The 27,505-nt window shown below is 45.1% G+C and overlaps 2 protein-coding genes across 17 annotated transcripts in view; one reads left to right on the top strand and one right to left on the bottom strand.

The window, feature by feature from the left end:
- The window catches only part of cacna1c (calcium channel, voltage-dependent, L type, alpha 1C subunit), a 269,744-nt gene extending 254,048 nt beyond the window's left edge, over nucleotides 1-15,696 (bottom strand). For 10 of the 14 annotated variants that reach the window (XM_029114494.2, XM_029114487.2, XM_029114488.2 and 7 more), the window contains exon 1: nucleotides 15,387-15,696. In XM_029114494.2, coding sequence (XP_028970327.2) covers nucleotides 15,387-15,513 — 127 coding nt within the window. In that variant the 5' untranslated portion in view covers nucleotides 15,514-15,696. Of the gene's footprint in view, nucleotides 1-6,070; nucleotides 6,791-15,386 lie in introns of those variants that run through there. The other 4 variants (XM_029114496.2, XM_034287770.1, XM_034287771.1 and 1 more) reach the window with 2 other exon arrangements.
- On the top strand, nucleotides 9,427-23,674 carry dcp1b (decapping mRNA 1B). 3 transcript variants are annotated; one of them, XM_029114500.2, is made up of 9 exons: nucleotides 9,427-10,059; nucleotides 10,596-10,636; nucleotides 14,042-14,169; nucleotides 18,366-18,429; nucleotides 18,973-19,120; nucleotides 19,736-19,864; nucleotides 20,024-20,950; nucleotides 21,786-22,004; nucleotides 22,516-23,674. In XM_029114500.2, exons 1-9 carry the CDS (start codon nucleotides 9,901-9,903, stop codon nucleotides 22,594-22,596), a joined length of 1,896 nt encoding a protein of 631 aa, XP_028970333.2. In that variant the 5' UTR covers nucleotides 9,427-9,900; the 3' UTR covers nucleotides 22,597-23,674. The 3 variants fall into 3 exon arrangements, with proteins under 3 accessions (XP_028970333.2, XP_028970332.2, XP_028970334.2); XM_029114499.2 differs by having other exon boundaries at nucleotides 9,429-10,059; nucleotides 18,363-18,429; XM_029114501.2 differs by lacking the exon at nucleotides 10,596-10,636 and having other exon boundaries at nucleotides 9,972-10,059; nucleotides 18,363-18,429.
- The last annotated feature ends 3,831 nt before the right edge of the window (nucleotides 23,675-27,505 follow it).

Genomic DNA, 27,505 nt, shown 5'->3' with positions numbered 1-27,505 from the left:
TGAATGTTTGCGTGTGGGCGTGTGTGATTTTGGTTTTACCTTACATGTGGGAACTAGAAGTCCCCACAAAAGATAGTAAAACCTCTCAATTAAGTCCCCACATGGCCAATTACAACTTAGGAGTTTAAGGTCAAACTTACTTTTAAGTTGGAGTGGAATGTTAACTAAACATGATACCCAGACTAACCTCTGAGGTAAAAGATACAATGGCTCAAAGTTTTTTCAAACAGTAAGACGTCTTCACAACGTCTTTGCAAGCAGAAAGACGTCTTCAAAAACGTCTTTGGAAGGAGAAAGATTTCTTCTCAACATCTTTTCAAGCAGAAAGATGTCTTCACAACGTCTTTTCAACCAGGAAGACATCTTCACAATGTCTTTTCAACCAGGAAAACATCTTCACAACGTCTTTTCAACCAGGAAGACATCTTCACAACGTCTTTTCAAGCAGATAGACGTCTTCTCAAAGTATTTTCACGCAGAAAGACGTCTTCACAACGTCTTTTGCTCAGTGGGTAAAGGCTATTCTCCCTGTCACCCAAAGGTTGCTGGTTCAAATATGTGTCCTAGAGCACATAACCTGAATTGCTTGTGGGAGTCGTGCTAGTTAAGAGAGCCAGGTAAATAACTAAAATGTTAGCCTGTCTCTCATTCTCACTCTTGCCATCTCCCTAGCCCACTTTTAATTAATGGGAGAACAATTAAAACAATATCTACTCAGAACACTATAGCCTGCTGTTGTGCACTCTGAACAGCTCTAACAGCTCTAGCTAGCGGTCACAACAGGAATTAAGTTTCAACCCAAAAGCACTTTGTGATGCAGGCAGCCCTGGATAGATTTCCAATACGGAATGGCAAGCTTAAGCAAGATAGAACTGTGGCTAATCTCCACCCTCGCTCACTCTCTCTCTCTCTCTATCTCTCTCTCTCTCTCCGTCTCTCTCTCTCGCTCTTCATCTGTCCCTCCCTCCCACTGCTGCTTTTCACACCATTTCTATTACTCTCACACTCTCTTATCTCTCCCTTTCTTCAACCTCGCTGTCTTCTTCCTTTCTCTTCTCTCCTCTTTTTGTACCTCTCTCTTCTCTCTGATTATCCCTCTTTCATTTCGGTACCTTTCTTCCTTCCCTTCTCGTTCTTTTTATTAATCTCTTTCTGTATATTTCTCTTTATCACATACTATTTTTCCTCCTTCTGCATCTTTCACCGATGCATCTTTCAGCATCTGTCACTCATCCTACTACAACAAAACAGATGTCGGCTGCTGCCGTCTTCTCCTATTCTCCTGAATCATTACTGCCACCCTTTGTAAGACGTCTTGATTTCCGCCAGAACGAAGTAGAGTGATTAATTGTGGCACACTTCCTGGCTCGCAGGTTCTATTCTGAATTCTAAGAACCTCTTCAACAGTCCCGTTGAGATTGGGCCAATGACAATTAGCAAACAGATTGTTTCTCTACGAATAAACAAGCCAGAGTTGACGGAAGGGTTTGGTTAGGTACATTTAAATATAAATTATTCATATATATATATATATTTTTTTATAATATATATATATATATATATATATATATATATATATATATATATATTACTATGCTTTACAAGTGACCAGAGGAAACAAGTCCATCAGGCAGCCTGCATGTGATAATGTATGTGTGTGTGTGTGTGTGTGTGTGAGAGAGAGAAAGTCTGGCAGGTAGCCCACAGAGAAAACGGAGGGCCCCTGATCACAAAAGCATCTCCTTCGACATAATGGCAGACACCCCTAAAAGTGTTCATTCTCAGGTGGTGAAGGTGAGAGGTTCAACCCGTAGAATTCGAACTTAAGAGTTTGAATGTAATTTAATGTGAGGATCACTGTTATACAACCGGGGCAGTAGCAACATCTACCTATGTAGCTCAGTTGGCAGAGCATGGCGCTCACAACAGCAGGGTTGTGGGTTCAATTCCTTCCAGGGGCCCATGTGAAAAACGCATTAAGAATGTACGTACTCACTACAAAGGGTTTTGGCAAAAGAGCACCCACCAAATTAGCGGAAATCAGTCACGTCTGCTTAAGAGGTTGGGTCACCCATGGACACGAGTGAGATAAAAGCTGTTTGTTAATTGACTTCCTCTTTGGTAATAACTGGCCTAAGCGGAAGCTTCTATAAAATACCACAATGCACAAGATAGTTTTCATCCCGTTTTTCCACAGCAGTGTGGTTTGGCCAGCAGTACTAAAGAGCTTATGTCATCTTAAGTGCAGTCAGTTCCTTTCAGTCAGGTTATGTGGATATCATAGAAATGCAATCTGGGATGCTGACCTCTGTGTGAGTCCTATCTATCACATTACTTGCATTTCCAGCTAATATGGGATGATGAATCACATCTTCCTCATGGGTGATAATAAAAAAATCCGGACATCCGTCCTCCATCCCTGTCCAGCAGGCTGACGCAGCCCAGACCAACTATGACAAAATGTAAAAAAAAAGATCTTACTTGTTAGGGGGGCTAATGCCACTCTACCTCTCAGTATTACCATATTTAAGGACTATTGTTCATTTCAGAAGACGTGACTCTAAAATGCAACTTATTCCATTAACGGAGGTATAGAAAGACAGCTCCATCCAACAAACTAAGCTCTTCTCTGTCCTGGCACCAGAATGATAAATATGTTCTATTTTTTTTGCACTGATTTAATGAAAGCATGTTCGCTGAGTTGATTGTTGGGTCCTACTGGGTACTGTTCTGCAGTGGGTGCTGAGTTGCTTGGTGGTTCCACCTAGCTCCCTTAAGAGGAATTAACTAACTGTAAGTCATTATGGCCATCTGCTATGGTGAAATTATGAAAATGTACATTTAAGCCAAATGCAGTAGTAGTAGTTTCTGCAGTTAAGCAGTTTTCTTTGGAAATCATGCTTCATCACCTGAACACAGGCTATGCATAGAACTGAGCATCCCAACATATCCCTTTACATATCTGATAAAGGTATCAATAACAGTGGCTGTATTGACGAGTCTATTGATCTGCTATGATAGGCCGGTCATAGTTGATTGCTGAACAAAGCCGCGGGCCAGTCGTATGCTACCGAGGCAACACCAAATAGAATGTCAATGCAGTGTGGTTGGTTGATTCATTCGTTCCTCCACTGAGCAAATTATATGGTATTATGACATATGAACGTACCCTAATCGTCAATCAATAACAAGAAAAACAGCTCTGAATTAAATCATGCTCTCACCGGGTCAAGGGGGCTTATGAGAAGGGCTTCTCGCACAGCTGGCTAGCAACAGGTGGGTCGGAAACCACAAACAACCCAGAGAAACACCTAGTCATAGAGCTACAGCTTTAAAAAAACAATAATATGGGCAATAATATGGTGAAACCAGGGTGTCGCACAGGGATGTTACCGGGCCTTTAGAACACCTGGCACCAGACTGCTGGGATCCAATTAGGGGCCATCCTCTCTTGTCACGCTCAGACGACTCCTTGCCATATATCTAGAGCCTGAGAGCTCAATCGTGGCTGTTGCCCGGGGAAACGTGTCCCCTGTGCAACCTGTAATTCCCAGTAGGGAAATGCTGCGTGATAAGGAGCAAGGCAGCCTGGCGTGGGGTGAGGCGCAAGGCATGCCTCGATCTTAGACTCTCCCAAACCTTCTGTGGACGTGATCCAACGACGCTCAGTTCGGAGGGAAGAAAATGGCTTATCATTTATAGGTTACCTTGATCTGAAATCCACAAGGACCTTATCGCAGGGGTGTTGTCATTATCCTCTATCCTCTATTGACAGTGAGCTGGACATGCTACAGAAACACTTGCGAAATGACTGCTAGGCATACAAATCCTTTTGAACAAACCTAACAAGCATACTCCATTGTGAATTACAAAAACAATTAAGCTAAATATTAATAAGAGATGTGTGCAATAACAAGTGTGTAGAATTAGAATAAACAAACATTTGCGATTACAATATGCCTGTGAACCATTTGCATTCACAGTAGACTGTTTTTAATGTAGAGCCATTGGCAGAGCCGAGCAGATTGTGTGGTCTTTGTGATTCGACATTGACAACATTTTTAATCATGAATGTGAGTATTATGGAATTACTGACAATGTCTAAGGTGACAAAGTAGATCCCTTGTCTTATATAATTGCTACATTTACTGTCAATTTACAGTAGCATATACGTGTTTTGCCTTCTCCAGATTGCATTTTGGCAACACTATAAAAAAATTGCAGTGTATCGGTTCTATGTGAATCCTGAAGCAAAACGAGAACAGGGATACCGGATGCCATTTAGGAAGAAGCCAGAATAGCAGATCTGCTCCACGTTTCCTGTAAAAATATAGAGGCTAGGCCTCGTTGCATTAAAACATGCAAGAGAATAGATGTTTCTCATCTGCGGGAAAATCTAATAAAGCTAGGATATAGGCCTATGCTAATAATAGGATGGCTTTTTCAACAACAGGCTATTAGAGAAGAAATACCATTGGTTTCCCAGGCCGGCTCAGTATTGTGCCAAGATACAGAGGTCATTGCAGGGCGGCGAGTCAGCCAATCATAGAGAACCTGTCCATGGTTCTGAAAAGGGCCATGCAAGGCCGCGCCAATCTGGGCGCTCTAATTCGACAATTGAATCGCTCGAGAAAGAGGCTAAATACGGGCCACCGTTCAAAGGAGAGGAGTCCCGCTGCATTTCTTTCCGAGTTTGCTCGTAACTTAAAGTTGACGTAACAGAGTAGTCTCATCCCTATAGCCCTGGGTTGAGAGAGATTCTTGGGGGAAACCCCGTGTGTCAAGCGGCGTTAGCCTATGGATATGTTAATGCATAGCTCCAGTGGGCGTCTGGAGCTGGACACAAAGATGAAGTGTTGGCTATATGAGAACATACCAATGCGACTGCAGCGCCACATATGCTGGTGAGGCTGGATTCCATGCATGCGACCACCGTCTGCAGCGCCCAGCTCGCTCTATCCCTCTCTCTGTTGCTATGGGCCCCCGCCTCTGCTCTCCGCGTGTGTGTGTGTGTGCGTGGTGTGTGTGTTGTCGCCACTGCTCTCGGTGGCAGCGGTGGCAAAGGCAGCTATGCTCGCTAGACGGTAATCACAAGTTGAAACAATTATAAACCAGTGCTTTGTGTGCAGTATTAACGTATATGATGAAATAAACTGTTTGGATGTAGGCAACTGTATTGATTCAGTCAAGCTCAACCGAACGTGGAAAGACCCAGTAGCCTAGGTTTACATGCGCAACATGCATGTGACAGACACGTTTCGAACACAGGCTATTGCTCGTATGTTGATGTTGCATTTTGTGAGCTCGCTCAAACCTAAACTCACGTTGTTGAAACCTAATAAAAATCCCCCCAAAAAGGTGATTCTCGCCGGATGACAACTGAGGCCCTGTTTATACCCGCGTCTTTTATTAGATTGGAAATCATAATAACAGCCTGTCAAATAACCTGTTAATATGCAAATGTTTTGTCAGTTGCCAAACTACATTTTAACTATATTACATGTCTCTGACAAGTATCGATATCTGGTAAATGAATCGATAGGTGATCGAAAATATCAATGCGCATCAGTGGGTTTTCGTTTTGTGCATACAATTAGGCCGTGGGTTTCCTCCGTTACATTCTACCGCTACGAAATTGATTTTTATTCTGAATGCTTTAAAAATGAATCGATCCGCAAGTTCCCAAACAAATAATAAGCATTCGTCTTGCAGCCAAACGTGCATGTGTGAAACCTTATTTAACCTATAGGGGTAGAAGCATCTGTCAGTCCGTTGGTCACCTGTCGGTTAATAATAATGATCTGTTGCTGCTTGGCTAACCGACTGTGGCTGCTTGCATGCATGCAGTGATAACACACGGACGCGGAAGACACCTTGTCCGCCCAATAACACCTGGAGGATTCTGTCTTATTTGCATATGTTGAAAATAGGAGGTAAACACCCTATTCCCGGTGTTTTCCATCTCTAGACCACGATAGCTGGAATACATATATTGCGTCCCTACTCTCCAGCACGCAGACACACACACACACACAGTTTGAAAACAACTAAATATCCTAATGTGAATTACCTTGATGGTTGTCCAGGGTGTCCTCCGGTATGTACATGTTTTTGCTTTCATTTACCATAAATGTGGTCCAGCTTTATCCGTAGGTGAATGGAGAAAAAAGGTTGTGAAGAGGAGGGGTAGCGGGGAAAAAACAACCAAAGAGGAGGAAAAGAAAAAAAAGAAAAAGAATAATGCCCGGAGAGCTTTCGGTATTCCTTTTTTTTTGCGGTTTAGTAAATATTACCTGATCCCCATTCTGGAGCTGAAACACAGAAATAGACATTCGCTAGAACCACCTAAGAAGACAAACCAGTGCATCCTCGGAACATCCGGGCCCTACCTAAGAAACATGACACTAGCACCACTTGCTGCTAGCAGCCTACCTATGAATCAAAACCCTATCACCCCGAATGTTTTAAATTGATACATCTAAAGCCGGACCAATTACACAAAATCCCGGCACTGCCACTGACGCCGTAAAAGGAATAGAAAACAAAGATTCAACCTTTCAGCGCAACAAAAAATATATATTCCAGAACTGCTCACACAGGGTTAAATCTTCCGATAGAATCGATTCCATATAATGCTGTTCAAAAAACAGGCACATACACGTGGCGTGCCTCATTTAGAGATAATTTTTGTCATCAATTCCAGTCCATAATAGCACGAAACCGGAGTTCTTCAATAGCCCTACCGAGAGCGACCGCTTGTCTCTCTCTGCAGTGATACTTGTCTGGTGAGAGGAAAGAGAGAGGGAGCGAGAGGGTGAGTGCGCACGGGAAAGAGAGTGGGGGTGACGACCAAGCCCCCGTTCTCTGTAGAAGATCTGACTGGTTCCAGATGTTGCAGGCTAAATAACGTTAGAAAATAGAGTTAACCGTCCATGATTTTACAGACACGCCATCTAAGACGAGGGAACTAAATAAGCGCAGTGAAGTCGGACGAAGTCGAATAGTGCGTTTGCTTTGATTTCTAGAGGATGGAGGACAGAAATGAGGAAACATTTAATAACCTGACTTGGATTATATCTGGATGTGTTCAATCCCAGTAGTGAGATCTATGTTACTGATAACTGCAGGCTACCCATTTTACTAAGTTTACAGCTTCTTCAGCATTCCAAGACCTCGAGTTTACCCGCGAAAAACGTGGCAAAAATATGCGTAATGGATACTCCTGATGGAACCTCGAAGCACTGAACGGGTTGCACTGATACAGACACGACGCGAAGCTCAATATTTTAAATATATATTTTTCGAGATTATATCGAAATTCTAAACAAAATATAATTATTTAATATAATGTAAATGAATAGTGGTTTTAAAAGTGTGTTATCAAGTCAGGACACAGTGCAATAAGGCTATGTTTATGAATGTCCTCTGTCAACTCGTGGTTTTGTTTAAAACTGTCCTGATAGACGCTGTCTAGAGCAGGTCGTGGGAATGTATACTATGCCTAAGATTCTAGGGGATGCCATTTGGAGAGTACGTTGGATGCAATATTAGTTATTGTTACTTCTGGGACTTGAGTAGGACATTAAGACTCTTCTGGTCCAGAGTACCCTCCACCACCCACACACGTGAACGCGCGCGCGCAACACACAGCCACATACACACACCCTAGTTATACCACCACAGACACCAGGCCCTACTCACTCATAATGGATCTGGCGTTTCCTTTATTTAACTCGTCTTTCACCAAGTAGGGTGACTGCAACGACCTGGTGAATTGTTAACAATCTAGTCCAGACACTTGTAACGCCCCCTACTTAGTGCAATGTCAACTTATGACCTTGGACGTCAGATTCTCCTCAGATCTGTGAAAAGAGGTCTTGCCGATCCAGCCAACACCACTTCCGCAGCATCTGCTTAGCTTCAGAGGGCAGCCAGCAGTGGGATTCAGGGTGCGACGCCGCTGTGCCTAAAGCACCGTCAAATTAGATGAAGTAGGTTCTCGGGTGCCCTATATTCTGCTTGGCGGATCCATCTGTACGGATGATCGTATCAAGATTGACATCAGCTAGAGTTGAAGTGCGACAGATGGCGTAGCATTTAGCACGTGTAAGGCTAAAATAGCAAAGTATCTTTGGTTTTAATGCCCTAGGCAACAAGGTAAAAATCTGATGTGCCCTTTAGCAATGCACTTAAATGGGGACTGTGTGGAATCCTCAAACTGTATTTTAAACAATGACGAGAATCGTCGTCTCCTTCCCTTAACGAACGAGACCGCAGTATTATTAGCTAGTCCACATAAAAATGAACGCGTTTAGTGTGAGGGTAGGCTAATGCAAGTCTTTTAATAAGCAACTATGAGGAGACTAAAAATCAATATCGACTGACTGACCCGCGAGAAAGCATCAAAGGGATATTTCGCAGGCAGTTTTGTATAAACATGTCTGAAACATAGCTAAAACTTTAATCATTCCCTTCAGAATTCTTCTGGTCATTAATGCTAGTAGGATACAGTCAAAATCTTTGAAATGTCCCCTTTAATTCTCTTGTATTGTTCTGTAGAGAATCTAGTAAATAACAACAAAATGCATTATATTGATCTGTCTGGTCAACACTAACAAAATACAATTCATCTATATTAACTTAAAGTCACTGAAGTGTTCATTATACATGAGAGAGCCTTTATACGAACCTAACCAACTACTCATTGCCCACCCAAAAGGAAAGCAGTGCGATTGTTCTAACTGCCAAAAATATTCCTGAGTCAAGAGCTAGTTCTTGCTGCCTACTGGGCTACAGTGGATGGTTAGACATCGGTCCTGGAGCTCTGAAAATTCAGATATTTTTTTCACCCGTCACACATCTGATTGCTTCCCTGATTAGAAAGACAGGATGAAAACCGGACTGGAGTCCCCTTAACCCACCCACCTTACAGTGGCGGTTGTCTTTTTTTTTTCTCAATGCAAGTTGCTCTGCTAAATTACTTGCATGCAAAGTTAATGTAATGCGCAGTAGAGCAGGTACTGCTACCATAGTGCACTAGGCAACTAATGACACTTGCTGACACTACCTATAACTACTTGAAGACTTAAGTGTAAAATGACGTATCATAGATGTGCTGTTCCATACTAAATATAGCCAAGTTCAATGCCCAAATAAAAAGGCATTAGAGTAGGCCTAAATAAATGATACGCTTAGACGTTTCTCAAAGGGAGTGCCGCCCTCTAGAGCCATCAATGAAGACTGCATAGGTTTTTTCCATTAACTTGAGCAGTCTGGTTTTTCAATGACCTGTCTGCTATGCGGCAAATTTTTAACATCCGGTAAAACAGCTGTGAATAGCTAACTATTCACTGATTAACTTATAATACGGCTTTTACCAAATATGCCTACTGTGTACAGCAAGTACACAATTGACTTGAGTGTAGGGCGGGCCTATAGCCTATCCAACTATGGGTTGTAGTAGGGTTAACTTAATACATTGTTATAGTGAAGCGAGATTTTGGTGTAAACCTGCTGCACAATTAAAGTCGCCCCTCACCATCCACTTCTGCTTACTGCTAAAGGACCGGTCAATATGTACATTTTTCGATTTCGATTAACATTCCTTGAATCCAATCCGCCACGTTCAATTGGTCCTGCCTAGCTAATTTTGTTTACAATCTGTTCCGCGAAACATGGCTGCTGTCAAGTGAGCCGTTGAGCGTCTATAGTTAAACTGCACGTTTATTTTCTCTTTTATGATTACTTTTATCAAATTTTATTCATAATATCGTTCTGTTGCTGGGATTGGTTGACAAGTCTTCATTTCACTTTAGACCCGTCAAATCCTATCACGATATAGCGTGTCAGTTAGCTTGTTAGCATCGCTACCTTTACTAGCTAGCTAGCTCACGGGGAACAATGACGGCGAGCTCATCGGGTGGAAACACCTGTCTCACTGCAAAAGGTTTGGATATTAGTCTCGCAGCTTTGCAAAGACAAGATCCATACATCAACAACATAGTAGATGTGGCAAGCCAAGTGGCGTTGTATACTTTCAACAATAGATCAAATGAATGGGTGAGTTGGACTTTGTTCGCGCGCTCTGTGCTGTACTGTACTCTAGCTGCATGTAGAAGTCGCATGGCTAAAAAACTCGGCTAGCCAAAGTAAACTGTCAGAGAACTGCGATGTATTCCACAACATTATGTAGTTATGTTGCCAATGGAATTGTCTTGGCTTGGGTAGTTTTCATCTGGGAAGTCATACATAGCCAGATACCATGACAATAAAATATTTGCTAGCACCAGCTGTTAACTAGCTTAGCTGACTCGTGCTGTTGTTGCTGTAGAGATATGTACAGTAGTTACGTGGGGTACTCAAGTAACCGTTATTTAACTGTTATTGCTAGACGTGTTCGTTGGATCAGAGTAATTCTGTAGCAATTCGTTTGATAACCATTACATTTCCACGCATATTAGTAGCTAGTTCCATGCACATCGCCCGCCCAAAAATAATTATTTTGTGATGGTTCTAGGGGCTGGCGGTCAAGGTTAAAAAACAAACAGAATGAATTTAATCTATAACGAGTCCCACTGTATGTCGTGTTTTCGCAGGAGAAGACTGACGTTGAGGGGACCCTGTTTGTCTACACAAGGTGGTATGATAGTGTATCTGATAATGCAAGCTACTTTATCATTGCCGTGCACCCCATTGACTTACAGTAAAGGTGCATTTCTAGATTTTCGCCCACTGGTTGTAGATGTGGCGCTGTCAACGAACACTGCAGAAGAGCGGCTGTTTCTATGAGTGATTTCACATATAGCTGTTTATTCACAGCTGTTAGCATTTCTATAAACCATCTGCTCCACCTGCAATTTGAATGCTTCCAGAAACCAATAAGTTAGGACAGAGCAGCGGAATAATTCAGTCTGAGTAGACAAGCAAACACCTCCCATCCTATCCCCGTTTGGAAATGGGTCCTGTCATATCTAAATCACCTCCCTTTTCGTTGTTGTAGTTATGGTAGGGCCTAGGTCATGCCTTTATTCATGCTGTGGGTTCCTGGCCATATTAAAAATTCATCCGCACCTTTTAGATATTTTATAGCTTTAACTTTAAAATGTATATTTTTCCAATTGCGCTTGTTGTCAACACTTAGGGAGTCAGCAAGCATATATATATATATATATATATATATATATATATATATATATTTTATATATTTTATATATATATAAAATCAAAATGTCTCTGTGACGAGGCCCCCAAGTGGTCACCCTCTGTAAAGCCCTTTATCAATCATGCGCTTTCAGGCTAGCGTCAATTATGTCCCTTTATTGGATGAGAAAGTGTTGAAAGACAGAGGAGAGGTTTCTGCTGAAAGAGCCATAGGTCGGATTCAAACCCATGCTGAGGCAGAGGCTTAGTCCCTGACTAACTATTGTGTTGTAGTAAATCCGATATTACACCTCTGAGGTATTGGCATTTAAGTCATTTAGAGAGAGAGAAGTTATTTACAGGGTGGCCATACATTTTCTCTACAAGGCATAATTTTTTTCAAAACTGGCATAAAGGTTATTCACAAACAAATGTAATCCTGTAAAGCACTCTTGTTGTAAATGTAAAGTACATTTTAGCTGCTTCGATAGTCAAGACTAATTTGCACTGTTCATTTTGGGCGGGGGGGGGGGGGGGGGGTGGTGGTAAATGTTACAGGCCACATAGCTGTTTCATTTGTTTTTAACACTGGAGCTAAGCGATGCAGGGCAAGCGTCAGTGGACAGGCGTCTTGTTCTTTCATTTTGTTCATGTTTTTTTTTGTTTGTTAGAGAATATAATTTCTTATGAATTGCATTTTTCAGTTAAAACAGTGTTTCTGTGTCATATTCTACTACAACTCCGTTTCCAAAAAATCTGCGACACTGTACAATTTTAAGAAAAACAGAATGCAATGATACGCACATTTTTAAACTCTATATTCAATAGAAAATAGTACAAAGACAACATATCAAATGTTGAAACTGAGATTTGATGCCAACAACACATTTAAAAAAAAAAAATCTGGGACAGGCGCAAAAAAAAGACTGGGAAAGGTGTGTAATGCAAAAAACACAACTATCCATCCATCATCTTCCGCTTATCTGGGGCCGGGTCGCGGGGGCAGCAGTCTAAGCAGAGATTCCCAGACTTCCCTCTCCCCAGACACTTCCTCCAGCTCTTCCGGGGGGACACCGAGGCGTTCCCAGGCCAGCCGGGAGACATAGTCCCTCCAGCGTGTCCTAGGTCTTCCCCGGGGTCTCCTCGGGGAAACACAACTAATTAGGTAAATTGTCAACAGGTCTGTAACATGATTGCGTATGAAAAGAGCATCCCAGAGAGGATGAGTCTTTCAGAAGTAAAGATGGGGAGGGGTTCAACCCTTCCCCATGAAATTCTGCGCAGACAAATTGCAAAGATTATGGGGCTCTCATCATCTACGGTACATGATATCATTAAAAGATTCAGAGAACCGGGAGATATGTCTATGCAAGGGACGAGGCCGAAAACCAATATTGGATGGTTGTGATGTTCGGGCCCTCAGGCGGCACTGCGTTAAAAACAGACTGGATTCTGTAGTGGACATCACTGCATGGGCTCAGGAACACGTCCGAAAACCATTGTGAACACAGTATGTCGCTGTATCCACAAATGCAAGTTAAAACACTGCCATGCAAATAAGATCCAGAACCGCCGCCGCCTCCTCTGGGCCAGAGTTGATTTTAGATGGACTGAGGCGAAGTGGAAAACTGTCCTGTGGTCTGACGAATCAAAATGTGAAATTATTCATGGACCATATCTGTCTTGTTATCAGCACACCGTTCAGAAGCCAACATCTGTGATGGATCACAGCTGCATTAGTGCATATGATGTGTGACTTGCACATCTGTGAAGGCACCATTAATGCTGAACAATATACAGGTTTTTGAGCAACACATGCTGCCATTCAGACAACGTCTTTTTCAGGGCTTGCTTATTTCAGCAAGACTGCCAAACCACATTCTGCACGTATTACAACAGCATGGCTTCATACTGTAGTACCAGAGACCGGTTGCTATCCAGACCTGTCACCCATTGAAAACATTTGGGCCGTTATTAAACGATAAATACGACAAAGGAGACCCTGAACTGTTGAGCTGCTGCAATTCTATATCAAGAAAGAATGGGGGGGTTTCACTTTCTAAACTACAGCAACTGGTCTCCTCAGTTCCCAAACGCTTACAGAGTGTTGTAAACATGCCAACTGTCCCTACTTTTTTGAAATGGGTTGCTGGCATTCAATTCGAAATGTGCATGCGTTTTTCCAAAAACAATAAAATCTCTCTAACATTTGATATGTTGTCTTCCTACTATTTTCAGTTAAATACAGGGATAAATGATTTGCTCATCATTGCATTCCGTTTTTATTGGCATTTTACACAGCGTCGCAACTTTTGTTTGGAAACAGGCTTGCGTTTCAAATGCAACGATTCGCAGATTTTCTTTTCTTTCTAAACTTTCGTGCTATTGTCCCTCGCATTTTAAGCGAACAGGCCCTTAACTAATTGCTGCTATTAACACTTTAAATAGTCTCTGGAGCCTTATCCATTTCCTGGCCACCGTGCTTCATGTAGGACACATGTCTTGAAACAGAATGCGACAGAAGTGACACATAGGTGACGCTGCACACTAGATATGGCATTGCAGACTGAGACCCTGGCCTTTTAGGGACTCAGATTGTATGCAGGATAACAGGGTCTCCCATCGAGGAATATTGAACAAAGGCCAATTTTGGCACTTAGCATCAAATTATTTTGGAATGGGGCCAGTCTAAATTTAGAAGTGTGCCAAACAGCCCTGCAGTTAGGCCTCACTTAAACCGGGACCTTTCTCAGCCTTCAGCCTCCTGACCGGATGTTGCTTAATGCTGTTTTCACGTGGCCTTTTGTCTTTGCAGCATCTAGAGTTGTATTTGGGTAATGCATGGCTCTGTGTTATGTGTATTTGAACGGGTTCTGCCGGTGCCCCGTCTGACTCTCCCCAGACTGGCGTCTCCCAGACACGGCTTCACCATCATGAACCGGCTGAGCATGGAGAACCTGACGGAACCCATCACTAAAGACCTGGACTTCCAGCTGCAGGACCCCTTCCTGCTGTACAGAAACGCTCGCTGTAAGACGCATGGTGGAACATCTCACACACACACACACACACACCATCACGCACACTATCACACACACGCACACTATCACACGCACACACGCACGTGCACACACACACACACACACACTATCACATCCTGTAGGTCAGCTACACTGTATCTCCGAATGTAAATGAGTTGATTCGACAAGGAGTGACTTGTTGTGGACACCAGTGGACAGAGTTCGGACAGAACAGATCCTAGAGGAAGCTAACTCACTGCCGAAGGGCAGCTGTCCTGGACAAACCTGAAGCACTTCATGTAATGACAGCAGTATGTGAGCCCAGATCTTGCTTTAAGAGAGAGTATTTTATCTGATTTTTTGAATCCCTGAACCGGGGTCTGTTTCAGAGGAATATAGTCAGTGCTCCTGAGATGAGCAGACACACACACTTAAAGAGGAGACAGGAGAGGGCCGTCGTCTAGTGGCCGGCTCTCGACAGGTCCTTATATGGCCCAGGGGTATTTTGGTGGCAGTAGGCCCGGGTTTCACTCTCAGGTTTTCCTCACTGTGTCTGTTTTTTGTGTGTGTGTGTGTGTGTGTGTTATTATTATTTATTTTTTACCCCAAGTGTTCTGCCAACACCAGGGAGCCAGCCAGCCTAGATTAGATAACCACCAGCCGTTCACTCTGACACGCGGCACTCCAGGATAGAAATACAAACCCGTACGCCACACGCTGAAGATCATTCTTTGTGACAGTCCGCTAAAACGGTTTGTTTTAGGATATTGCCGGAGACCTCCCTCAGCGCAAAACAAAACGGCCAAGAGTTTCACGCGAGATGTTTCAGAATGCTGCAGGTCCCTCAGCGTGGTGACCTGCCACAAGAGGTCGCGCAATCTTATCGCTTAGCAAATATCTGGGCATGAGTTTACTGGCCTGGTAGAGGTGGTAGCCGTGCAGGCCATTCTAGAATGTTCTCGTTTGGGACATCAGCACAGTATGACTGAGGGCAGCGCCTACATTTTCTCCAGCATAGAGCGTTTAGCGCAAATCTGGAATGCAGTGGTTGCCATTAGCAGTAGTTTGCGTGGACCACTTTTGACTGGAATAATGTGGACCAGGGACCGTCACCAGCGTATGTATGCCTTCCAAATGGCTCCTTATATAATGCACCTTTTCCCCAAATTGGACACCTGTCCTTCTGTTTGGGACAGCCGTATGAGAGCAAGTGGGTGCTTTCCTTACCTCCCGGGCGGACATGTGTGTACCCCATCTCAGCCTCCGAGACCAGTGTCCCCTTGGCTGCCCGGACCTCAGGCTCCTCCTGCAGACGCTCATGTTTGGGTTTTCTCTGGAACCACCTCCCCAACATTGTCCTGGTGGTGCTTCTGGGCAGCAATGTTGAAACAACGTCTGCCTCTGTCGCTGCGTAACGCTGAAGCAATGTCTGTCGCTGCGTAACGCTGAAGCAACGTCTGTCGCTGCGTAACGCTGAAGCAACGTCTGTCGCTGCGTAACGCTGAAGCAACGTCTGTCGCTGCGTAACGCTGAAGCAACGTCTGTCGCTGCGTAACGCTGAAGCAACGTCTGTCGCTGCGTAACGCTGAAGCAACGTCTGTCGCTGCGTAACGCTGAAGCAACGTCTGTCGCTGCGTAACGCTGAAGCAACGTCTGTCGCTGCGTAACGCTGAAGCAACGTCTGTCGCTGCGTAACGCTGAAGCAACGTCTGTCGCTGCGTAACGCTGAAGCAACGTCTGTCGCTGCGTAACGCTGAAGCAACGTCTGTCGCTGCGTAACGCTGAAGCAACGTCTGTCGCTGCGTAACGCTGAAGCAACGTCTGTCGCTGCGTAACGTTGAAGCAACGCCTGTCGCTGCGTAACGTTGAAGCAACGTCTGCCTCTGTCGCTGCGTAACGTTGAAGCAACGTCTGCCTCTGTCGCTGCGTAACGTTGAAGCAATGTCTGTCGCTGCGTAACGTCGAAGCAACGCCTGTCGCTAAGTAGCGTCGAAGCAACGTCTATTCTGTTGCTGCGTAAAGTAGATAATGTATCTTCTGTGCAGCGTGAAGTTGTCACAACGTCTGCTCTGGTGATGTGTGTGTAATTTCGAGAGGATGTTTACGTTGGCGCTGCGTGTAACGTTGACACAACGTTTACTATGCTACTGGTGCATTCTTGTCTCTAGCCACTTTGCTGGCCTTCCTATTCCTCAACAAAATGAAAGATTGCATTTTGTTCTCGTACAGCATGGTGTTATCCTTCAGACAACGTTTATTCCAGTACTACGAAGGAACTTCTCCGTCTGTATGGTCTGTAAGTTAGAACCCGGTTCTCCGCCTTTGTCTCTGTTTAAGAATGCTGAGGTGCCTCGTTGCCCGCGGAGGTGTCCCCAGGACCTGTCTATCCTCACACTATTCCCACTTTTCCGACCTTGGGAATGACTTTCTTCCGCTGGAAAATGAGTGTTGGTGGAGAGACTGTTTTGGTGTGGGACGGGATATCTCTGTCCTTCCAAGAGGTATCTTTAAATGAGAAGTACTATCTCATTCTTTCCTAGAGAGAGTTGATGAAAACTGTCAAACCGGAGTAGTCCACTCCAGTAACCATCTGCTGTAAATAGTCTCCCCGTCTGTATCTCCTCCCCACTCCTTCCGTCCTTCTCCTCTCCCCTCACAGGTTGTGTATTTTCCCAGGGTTTGACGTGTCACTCGGGGTCCTTTTCCCAGGCGATTTTCCTCAGCTTCTCTCCCTCCAGGGTGGGCTGGTAGCTCCGGCACAGATATCCACAGAACTGTCCGTGCTTTTCTTGGGAACCCTCTGGCTCTGTGTTCCTCTTCTGTCGTCCAGGACTGCCAGATCCTCACTGCACCCTCTGTCTGCCTGTAGCCAGCGTGTGCTTTACTTTTTAGTCTCCACCCTGACACTCATCCCCCACTTTTCTCCTCCTTTTCGTTCGCTGCTTTCTTATCTCTGTCCTCTTTTTTTTTTTTTTGGTGGGGGGGGGGGGGGTTCTGTTATATTCCCTGTGTGTGTATGTGTGTGCTTGAGGTGGTGTACTTTGATGGAGGTGACAGGAGGAGTGTTCCTCGTCTATCGGTTAGCATGGGCTCTTGTCTCAGTCATGCAGTGCAGTCGATTAGAAGCCTGGTCTGGCTACCGAACCAGAGGCTTAGCCACGCCCCCCCCCCCCCCCCCACACACACACAAATATTTATGTAGTCTAGACTATGGCTGGGTTTACATATGCAGCGTAGTTCAAATACACCCCACCCCACCCGCTTTTGATGAATCAGCTCTGCTTTGAACAACATCTGACCTGTAAAGATTACATGTGATCAGTTAAAAAACAAAGAATATAACTTGAATAGCGAAGATAATTTTTGAGGGAGTTCTGAAGGACGCCGAGGAGCAACCCCACTCCACCACAAATACCACGGACATGATTCAGGAACAACTTGGCGTGATCTGAGTAAACGCTGACCACTCGCTTGATCATAACACTGTAATGACTCATCAATGCCGGGCTGTTTTGCATTTATCTTTATTACGATCGTCGTAAGAAAAGTCCTCCGTCTTCCAAGAAACGCGATTCACCGCTCCACCGTGTCATGGGGGAGACAACTAAAGATTACTCTCTGGCTGGTGTTTAAATCCCAACACAATGCACACCACACGGCCAAAGAAACGTCACCTAGATTGCTGGAAACTAGGAATATGTCTGTTGTATCTGCCGGGAACAGATACAGCCCTTAACCTCGCTTGCCAACAGCACGCAGATCATGGCTTACCATGCCAACATCCATCATTTGGTTTATTTTAGACTTTAGTTTGAATTCCCAGATTAGCCGTTATTTGTCCGCTCAGAACGTTTGACCCCCCCCCCCCAGGGGTCATGTTTCATTGTAACACACACGGGAACACATGCAGATTTTCACTATGGTCTCTGTCTCACAGTGCTTTCTGATTTGTGGGAAGTGACTGCTAGCTGGTGTGTTGCCCGTGGACTCTGTTAAAAAGGCTCGACTGACATTTGTGTTGCAGATACAACACACGCGTCTGGGGCCTGGATTGCCACTATTAACTGACCTGTGGCTTCTCACTCTCACAACCACACCCCCCCCCCTTCTCTCTCTCACAACCCCCCCCCCCCCCCCATCTCTCTCTGTCTGTTTCTCTCCCTTCCTCCCTCTCTCTCTCTCTCTCTCTCTCTCTCTCCACAGTAGCTATCTATGGTATCTGGTTCTATGATAAGGTGGACTGCCAGCGCATTGCAGAGCTTATGAAGAAGTTAGTACCGCGCACACACTTTCTCTCTCAGTCACTCGCAATCTGAAGAAGTTTGTTATGCGTGCACGCACACACTCACGCACACACACACACAACACGTTAATGCTTCATTAGGCATTCAGTTGCTCGCCATTCCCCTCACTGGAGACCCAGACACTTAGGCAATCTGTCAGCTATAAATTGACTATTAATACTAAGTGGTCACTTCCCAAATGCTCCCTATGTAGTGCCCTTCGTTTGAGTGTGGACACGCAGGGTTCTTTGGTTGAAACTAGTGCACTATATAGGGACCAGTGTACTATTTGGGATGCAGATGAGCCTTTATGAGTCCAATTGGTAAACACACATACAGGGGGCTTAAATCATTACACAGTGATACCCAGTTGATTTGTATAGTTATTGTTTAGTTGTGTTCAGTGCTACGTGTGAGAGTGCGCTCGCACTTGTGTGTGTGTGTCTGTGTGTGTACATAATCTAGATTTACTCAATAATCTCCAATTATTGAGTACACACAGACACTCTCTAAACAGATCTTCTCTCCAGTCTGACGAAGCAGGAACAGGCACTAGCTCAACAGAGCCGGAGTGGCTGGGAGTCTCCTGGAGACCTGGAAGCAGCAGAGGATCCTGGGAAGACACGAGGGGTGGACATCCTGCAGATGCTGACCAAAGCACGCGATGAGTACGACAAGGTGCCAACTTCTTTTAAATTACCTCGTCAGGTTACAGCCGTGTATGGTTCTGTTTGGATGGAACCCAAATAAACGGACGGGCCGAACTAGAGAGTGGAGGCAACACAATGGAAATGGTTGTCCACAGTGACACGGTCCTTTCAATTCCAAACCATTCAAGGTAGTAAACAAATAGCCTACATCCTGGCCCTGAGGATTGAAGTACTTTTCACTTCACTGTTACACAGCCCTCCCCCCACCCCCCACACACACACACTGTGTGTGACGTCAACACCACGGTCATTCATCTCAATTCGGGCCCGAGTCTCAACCTAAATATAACTTTTTGTGGAAATGAATAGGTCAATTACTTATCCAACCCCAGGCTACTAATTAAAAAATGAGTGACTCCTATTCTAATTACAAAAGCACGGAACAAGGACCATAAAAGAACAGATAGACAATGTGACATAACGAGGTCTGACTTGATATCAGTCTCATCTTGGAAACACATGGTCTCTGCCTAGAAATCTGCTCTGACTGTTACTCAGTTAATTGTGGTCTGGGGGAGAAGTGGGGTCAAGGGAGAGATCAGGCTTGTCATCTCTCCTCTCTCCGTTCCGGTTCTCCTGTCAGGGTGGGAAGCCAGAGCCTAAAGAGATTGGACGGAGCGTTCTGCAGGACAACCCAAACCTGATCAAGCCTATACCCGTCAAACCTATGGACAGACATCCGCAGCCGGGACTACAGGAGAGGCCTGTTCAGGTAGGCGCACACACACACACACACACACACACACACACACACACACACACACACACACACAACTAAATGATACCTAACACAATCTTGGCTTTGTATCCCAGTTGGGCTCTGCTCACTGTCCCACTTTGTCATCCTCCATCACTCTCTTTTACCCTCAAGGACCAAGGAGAGCCCCGACCCCTGTCTCTGGCCACCCTGTTTGGGGTCCAGCAGGCCAGCCGGGGGCCCGTCTCTCCCATGTCGGGTTACGGAGCCCCGGGGTCCCAGCCCCAGGCTAAACCTGCCGGCGTGCGTCCTGCGGTAGCCCGGTCCCTGTCCTACGAGGACCCCACGCAGTCCCGGCTCCAAGCCCAGCCAGGGGCACCCGCGCCGGGCAGTGGTCCTCAACAGCACTGCCCTGCCTTCCAGAAGCTGATGAGGGAAGCCTCCACCCAGCCGGGGCTCCAGAGAGGGGGACCCATGGAGCTGCTCCAACCAGTCTCTGAGTCCCCCGAGAACAGGCTGCTTGAGAACGGAGCCCCCTCAACCCTCCACCACCAGGCCCAACAAGACCCCATCCAGAGACTGTTCCAGAATCAACCCACCTCCGCCACCCTTTCCCTGACCTCCTGTTCCTCCACAGCCTCCTGTTGCTCCCGCCCCTCTCCTCTGCAGCAGCCTCCTCATCTCCTCCCGGGCCTCCAACCAGCCCAGCCCCTCCTAGTGGACCCCGCAGGCTTCCACCATCATCCTAACCTCGTCCCTCACCAATCCCAGCCCATCTTCTTCACCCCCACCAAGGCCTCCCAGATGCAGGCCTCCCTCCCCTCCAAGTCTCTCCCTCCTTCCCCTCACCTCCCCCCGTACCTCCAGCAACAAGTCTCTGTCCTCCAGGGCTCCCCGTCCCACCTCGCCCTCCAGCCCCAGCCGGGTCACCCCCAGCCGGGGCAGCTGGCGGGCGTCGTGCCCCCCGGTGAGCTCCTCCAGAGGCTGCAGCTGGTTCAGCAGGAGCAGGGTCTGGTCCCAGTGACCGCCCGGCCGGCCTCCAACCTGGCCCCGCGCTTCCACGAGAAGCTGTCCGCAGGCTCCGCCGCTCAGAAGTTCCAGGTAAAACAAGCAAAGGGGCACGAGGTAGGGTGATGTCTGTGTGTGTTTTGACGTGAGGACATTTTGGGCTACTTTTAGGTGCAGGCACTGCGATCACGTGGCGCTTGTCTTGGTCGATGCACCTCAAGCTGGGTTTAGTTGACCGCCCTCCGCTAGCACTTAGCCTCTGCATAGCGTTCGCTGCTGAGAATGAGCACAGTTAGGGATATTTAGGGACTGGTACAGGGGGGTTACATTTAGGGACTGGTACAGGGGGGTTACATTTAGGGACTGGTACAGGGGGGTTACATTTCGGGACTGGTACAGGGGGGTTACATTTAGGGACTGGTACAGGGGGGTTACATTTAGGGACTGGTACAGGGGGGTTACATTTAGGGACTGGTACAGGGGGGTTACATTTAGGGACTGGTACAGGGGGGTTACATTTCGGGACTGGTACAGGGGGGTTACATTTAGGGACTGGTACAGGGGGGTTACATTTAGGGACTGGTACAGGGGGGTTACATTTAGGGACTGGTACAGGGGGGTTACATTTAGGGACTGGTACAGGGGGGTTTCATTTAGGGACTGGTACAGGGGGGTTACATTTAGGGACTGGTACAGGGGGGTTACATTTAGGGACTGGTACGGGGCGGTTACAGTTAGGGACTGGTACGAGGCGGTTACAGTTAGGGACTGGTACGGGGCGGTTACATTTAGGGACTGGTACGGGGCGGTTACATTTAGGGAAAACAGGGTGTTTTATGGGAATGAATGTTGTCCCCAGAAAGACCTCCAAGAGTATAGTGTGTTTTGTCCGTTAGTATTGGACTAAGTGTCTCCCACTGACCCCCAGGTGATCTCCCCTCAACGCATCCCAGCCACAGTGGCTCCAACGCTGCTCCTCTCCCCGAGTGTGTTCTCCCAGGCCAAGCCCCCCCAGGTCCAGCCCAAAGCCCCTGGGGACCCCCCTGGCCCACCAACAGCCCTGCTGTCCCCCCGGGCCCCCGATGAGACCCAGTCCTGGGGCCTCACCAAGAGCCAGCTACAGGCCACCCTATTGCACCTCATACAGGTAGGGGGGGGGGGGGGGTGATGGGAGGGGGGTGGCGGGGTGGAAGTCATACAAACACTCGCTGTGAGGTGGAATAGCACAGCCCTGAGACACGTATACAGAAACCCACTACCTGCCCAGTGTGTATACACTATCCTGCTGCAGAAGTGTCTTAACACCACCGACATCCATCAAGTGTCTTTACAGAAACCCGGTTATGTAATTGCATAATAACAAGGCCGGCAATCCTGGCGGCGTCAAACTCTGATCTCGCCCTCTTGGAAAAGCAGCTCGTCTCGCCCTCGGACAGCTAAATGGGCTGTTTGGGGTCCCAGCTGCCTGTCTGTTTATATGACCTGTCTTCTCACTCAGTATACAGACACACTCCTGCCAAAAGGCCTTGTGGTTATTTAACAGAGTGCAGACAGGCAGTCAAACGGGAAACCTGTCCAAGTTCTAATGTGTTTTGTTGCCATACTTTTGATCAAAGTGCATTTTCATTATTTAATTTTTTCTGTGTTGCTCTCTCTAGAACGACAGCTCTTTCCTGGACACCATCTACAAGGCTTATACCCAAAGCTTCTCCTCGAAAACCAACACTGACAAGTTCTGAGCCCAAGGGTGTGTTCATTAAGCCATGCGGCGGAAAATGTTTCTGATACGCTTTGCAACGGGAAGCGAAAAATTTGCATTTCCGTCTCTCTGTTTCGGTCAGTAGTTGTCCTGTTTTGTCCTTAATGAGTATGTGCCTGCAAATCATCCCCAGACTGGCACAGTTTTATAATCCGAGGGATTTGTTGATCATGTCGAGTTAGTCTTCCCAGTGTGAGCACTAAGGATTTTATCTGTGGATTCAGATTTCGCAGAGGAAATACGATTTTTGAACTGGATTCAGATTTTTAAGATATTTTGCATTTTTCTTTTAATGAGAATGCAAGAAGTGAAGGTCGTGAATGGAATGTACTAGAAACAAATCGAACAGATGTACACGTTTTACAGCTCACTTGTTTTTAGAAGATGACATTTTTTTAAACATTTTACTTTTCAGGCAGGTAGCATTCTTTAACTTAATTCAGATATTGGAGAATGTTTGTTTATTTGCATGCTCTTATAGTATACTGTCTTTAAGTACTTTTTAAAAAGAAAATACTGCAATTCTTAAACTTGGGCTACCTCACAGAGGTGACTGTCTGTGTCACTTTTTGAATAATGGTTCTCCAACAGTTTCTGAATGGAATTACAAGATACTGTAGCACTTGGCTGTTCTTTTAGAGCAATTGGCTGTATGTACCAGAGGTCAAACCACACAGTTCTTCCAGAAACTTCTCTGTGCTCACACACGGCTAGACTAGTTTTATATACTGTTTATATGTACCAAGCAAAGGGTTTAATGTATTTTGTTAAAAGAGATGATAGGATATTTTCTATTTTTCTATGCTTTTTGTCATACCATTTGGGTTAGATGGCAAAACACAATGTTGCATAACAACAAGGAATCAGAAGCTATTTGAAATAAAACACAATCAGTTACAATAAAACCTGTTCAATTTGGTGTTCATCTCTTTCTTTTTGCTTTAGAAGGACAACTCTTTGTAAGAGGTTCTGAGTGTGAAGCGCTTCTCGTAACTGGTTTCTTGCTTACTAGTTGCTTGCTGTTACTTAATGAACTGGAAATAAAGAAATAAAAATCATTAATCTTATTTGGACTCTTCATTTGACTGGTTTTGAGCATGGCTCTGCGGTGTAGTTGACCCTTGGCACATACCTGTGATTTGTGTTTCATCCATAAATCTTAACCTAAGAGTTTAACCACACAATTTCACCCTTTATCTTCCTCCATATATGAACAAATACTTGAACCAGAATTATTTTTAGTTTAGGTTACTGAGTTACTGTTTTAATGAATCACCTGTTCTTACCCTATGCATGGCCGCTACTTGTATTATTGCCAGTCAAATGACTTGGTCTCAAGGTTAGGTGAGTTTGTAGACCACTCCAGAGAACTAGTTTGTAGACCACTCCAGAGAACTAGTTTGTAGACCACTCCAGAGAACTGGTTTGCAAACCACTCCAGAGAACTAGTTTGTAGACCACTCCAGAGAACTAGTTTGTAGACCACTCCAGAGAACTGGTTTGTGGACCACTCCAGAGAACTAGTTTGTGGACCACTCCAGAGAACTAGTTTGTAGACCACTCCAGAGAACTAGTTTGTGGACCACTCCAGAGAACTAGTTTGTAGACCACTCCAGAGAACTGGTTTGTGGACCACTCCAGAGAACTGGTTTGTAGACCCCTCCAGAGAACTGGTTCGTAGACCACTCCAGAGAACTAGTTTGTAGACCACTCCAGAGAACTAGTTTGTAGACCACTCCAGAGAACTAGTTTGTAGACCACTCCAGAGAACTGGTTTGAAGATCAGCGGTTCCTTGTCTGTTGCTTTAGACAGTGACAACGCAACTTCTCAACGGCGTCAGAACAACCACCACTTCACTACTCAAGAAAATGGAGGGCACGTAATCATCACAGTATAACACCAAGTCAGTTAAACTTCAGTGATATCAATCTGTCCAGTTAGGAAGCATAAGCGATTGTGAATCAGCGTATACTTGAGAGGCAACTGCAAGACAACCCCGAATGGTTTTGCAGGTGGTGGCCACAGACAATTGCTCTCTCCTTATCCTTCCTGACTGATTATTCTCTGGTGTTACGCTAGTGTCCACCAGTTGGAACAGCCTGTGATTTCAATTGTTTGCTTTGATTTTCGCTGTGAGTTTGAATCCAGTCCTCAGTCGGTTGGTGACTTTGGTTTCCATTGACCGCTGTTACGTCATTTTGTTCTCAACTAATTAAACAATGTACAGAAATATATTTGATATTTAATATATTTCGTTCATCGAGACGCCGATGTGTGATTTAAGTGGTCCCTTCATTTTTTTGAGCCGTGTATTTAATGACTGACTATCCAGCCGACTCTGTCACCTATAGCAACACCAATGGTTTAGCCTTTTAGGAATGCATGCAGTCCATTTCGTGCTTTCGCAACAAAAAAAGAAATGTAATAACCTAACTGGTATGTACCTTAACATTGATGAATTTAATGACTCGCTAGCTTCTAAAAAGTTAAAGTGGTAAGTAATAAGAGAAGAAATCAAGAGGATACTTTTTTGTTTTACTACAAATAAGCATGAAACATCTGGTTTTCGCAGCAAATTGATTGTTTAATGACCGTTAGTGATAGTTACTCTTCATGGATAACTGACTTGATCGGTGTCCTGGTGCTACTTCACCCTTCTCTAATGGATATCTTTCGAATCAAGCCTTATTGCAACTTAGGGAATAGGTGTCATCTGGGACGCAGAAAAAATATTAGTCTTCTGAGTTTTACTCTCAGGGGTGTGTGAAGAGATGTTGAATGTGTTTTGAGGTCCATTGCCATTCAGGCAATCTTATCTCAGTGAGATCATACAAACATGAAGTCTTTATTTCTGCGTTCATCTTCTCTCTCTCTCTCTCACACACACACACTTTCTCAAACCACAGCAATATTGATGCAGTAGGTCAGGACAAATTAGCTCCCAACATGTCCGGTATGCTACATTAGTTTTCCAATAACCAAATCCATTGTCTTCAGCGTAGCCACTCAAGCAGATGAAGTACAACCAGATAATGAGGTATGCTCCCATTGTACCCTGCCTCGTGGCATGTGGATTCCTACGAGACGAGGTGGGAGGTTATATATTGACTGTGTAATTAGGCACTAAGTTATGCTGCGAAAGTATGATGTTCTTGTTTTAATTGATTGTTTTATGTTTTGAAATCATCATGTTATCTGATTGTATGCTCAATATATCTGTTTATGGACTCTGCGTGGTAAATTACAAGATTGTCTTTTTTTCGTGTGTCTTGTACATACATGGTCATGGCCTAAAGAAAAGTGTTCATTTTGTACATAATCTGTGACATCCATTGCTTTCTCAGTTGAAGTTAGGTTGACACTCCTTACACGTGCAAACTGTTACAATCAAAATTAACTAACCAGTTTAGACGAGAGCGCAAATTAACTGATTAGTGAAGAATGGACACGGAATGAGATGGGTCCGTGCTCCTAATATTTCGTCATTTAGCATATGCTCTTACCCAGAGTGTCCTACTGTTAAGTAGTGTGTAAATAAATTGTCATACTTTTTAGGGCACTGATCCCTGCCGGAAATATAATCCACAACTCGAGTTTCAAATGCCATGTCCCCACTAACTCGCCAGCCATCCCAAATCTCTATAGGCACGAAGGCATGTTCTCCCGGTGGAAAATCGAAGACGTCATTACCCGTTATTCCAATCGACTGAGAAGCAGGAGGAAAACTGACCAGCGCGACATGAGGGCTGATGGATAGGAACGCCGGGAATCCCTCTGAGACGTATGGAATAACAAGCTGTTCACTATTGCGGTGGTCCATGATCTTCTATGACAGTTGATTGTTCTCGAGGGGAATTTGGCTTGGACTCTAAACACCAAAAATAGCAAGCTGTCATGCACGATTGGGCTATATTTATATGTAAAACCTCTCTGCCCGTGAGACACTACTTGTATGTCCAAATACACGGAAGGTCTGGTGGAACGATGCAATAAACATGACCTTCATGAGCTACTAAACTTGTGAGAAATTGCTAGCAAATATGCAATGTCTTAATCATTTAGTCTTCCAATCACCTACAAGAATAACATCCCAGTGTCCGATGCACCCATGCGGTGAACACCAGATAGTTGCTCAGTTGTGCTAATCCACGGCAGAACAAAGCAGTAACTGCTTTATTAAAGCATTTTCATTTTGAGAAAATAATGTTGCGACATCAGTTAGCTGGTATACTAAAGAATCGATGCATTTAGTATTTTAGACTACAAGCCGGCTATACTATCTTTTATAATATAACCAACGTATATACTGTGGCGTAAACTTCATAATGGAGGCCTAGAACGCAGCACAGCTGCTGAACTCCGCACGCTGCTCGACACCCATTCCGATCAGGCAACGCTTTGTAGGATAAAAGATCCACAGAAAAGGCAGCCCCGGGAGGCAGAGGGCAACAACGTGACCGTGTACCTACAGAAGTACCATCGTGATGCTGACGCCGTCTCGCCATCTTCCCCGGTGGTTATTCTTTGTCTCTTCATCCGGCTGTTTTGTCAGTAACACTCGAGGACCCTGAACACTGGCAGTCTCTTCCCTTTTGTCTCCGTTTATGTTTGTCACCAGGTAATTTCCAGCCTCCCTACGGCGGCTTGGGAAGAATAGGTTCAGAATAGCCGCGTATCGCCAGACGGTTAATTCACATATCAAACCTCACATAGCATTTTAAATTGTTTAATTTGTTTAATGTTTATTGTAATGCAATGGCGCCTGCTATGGACATTTGTGTGAACTTAGAACAAAATATGAAGTTACAAGAATAGCATTCGAAATGTTTAATTGTAAGCACAAAGTAGGCCTTCTTAAAAAAGGCCAAAGGGGAGCAGGAAGCAATTA

Source organism: Esox lucius, chromosome 18 (genome assembly GCF_011004845.1).
Source record: "Esox lucius isolate fEsoLuc1 chromosome 18, fEsoLuc1.pri, whole genome shotgun sequence".
NCBI lineage: Eukaryota > Metazoa > Chordata > Actinopteri > Esociformes > Esocidae > Esox > Esox lucius.
This window is presented reverse-complemented; position numbering and strand designations above follow the sequence as displayed.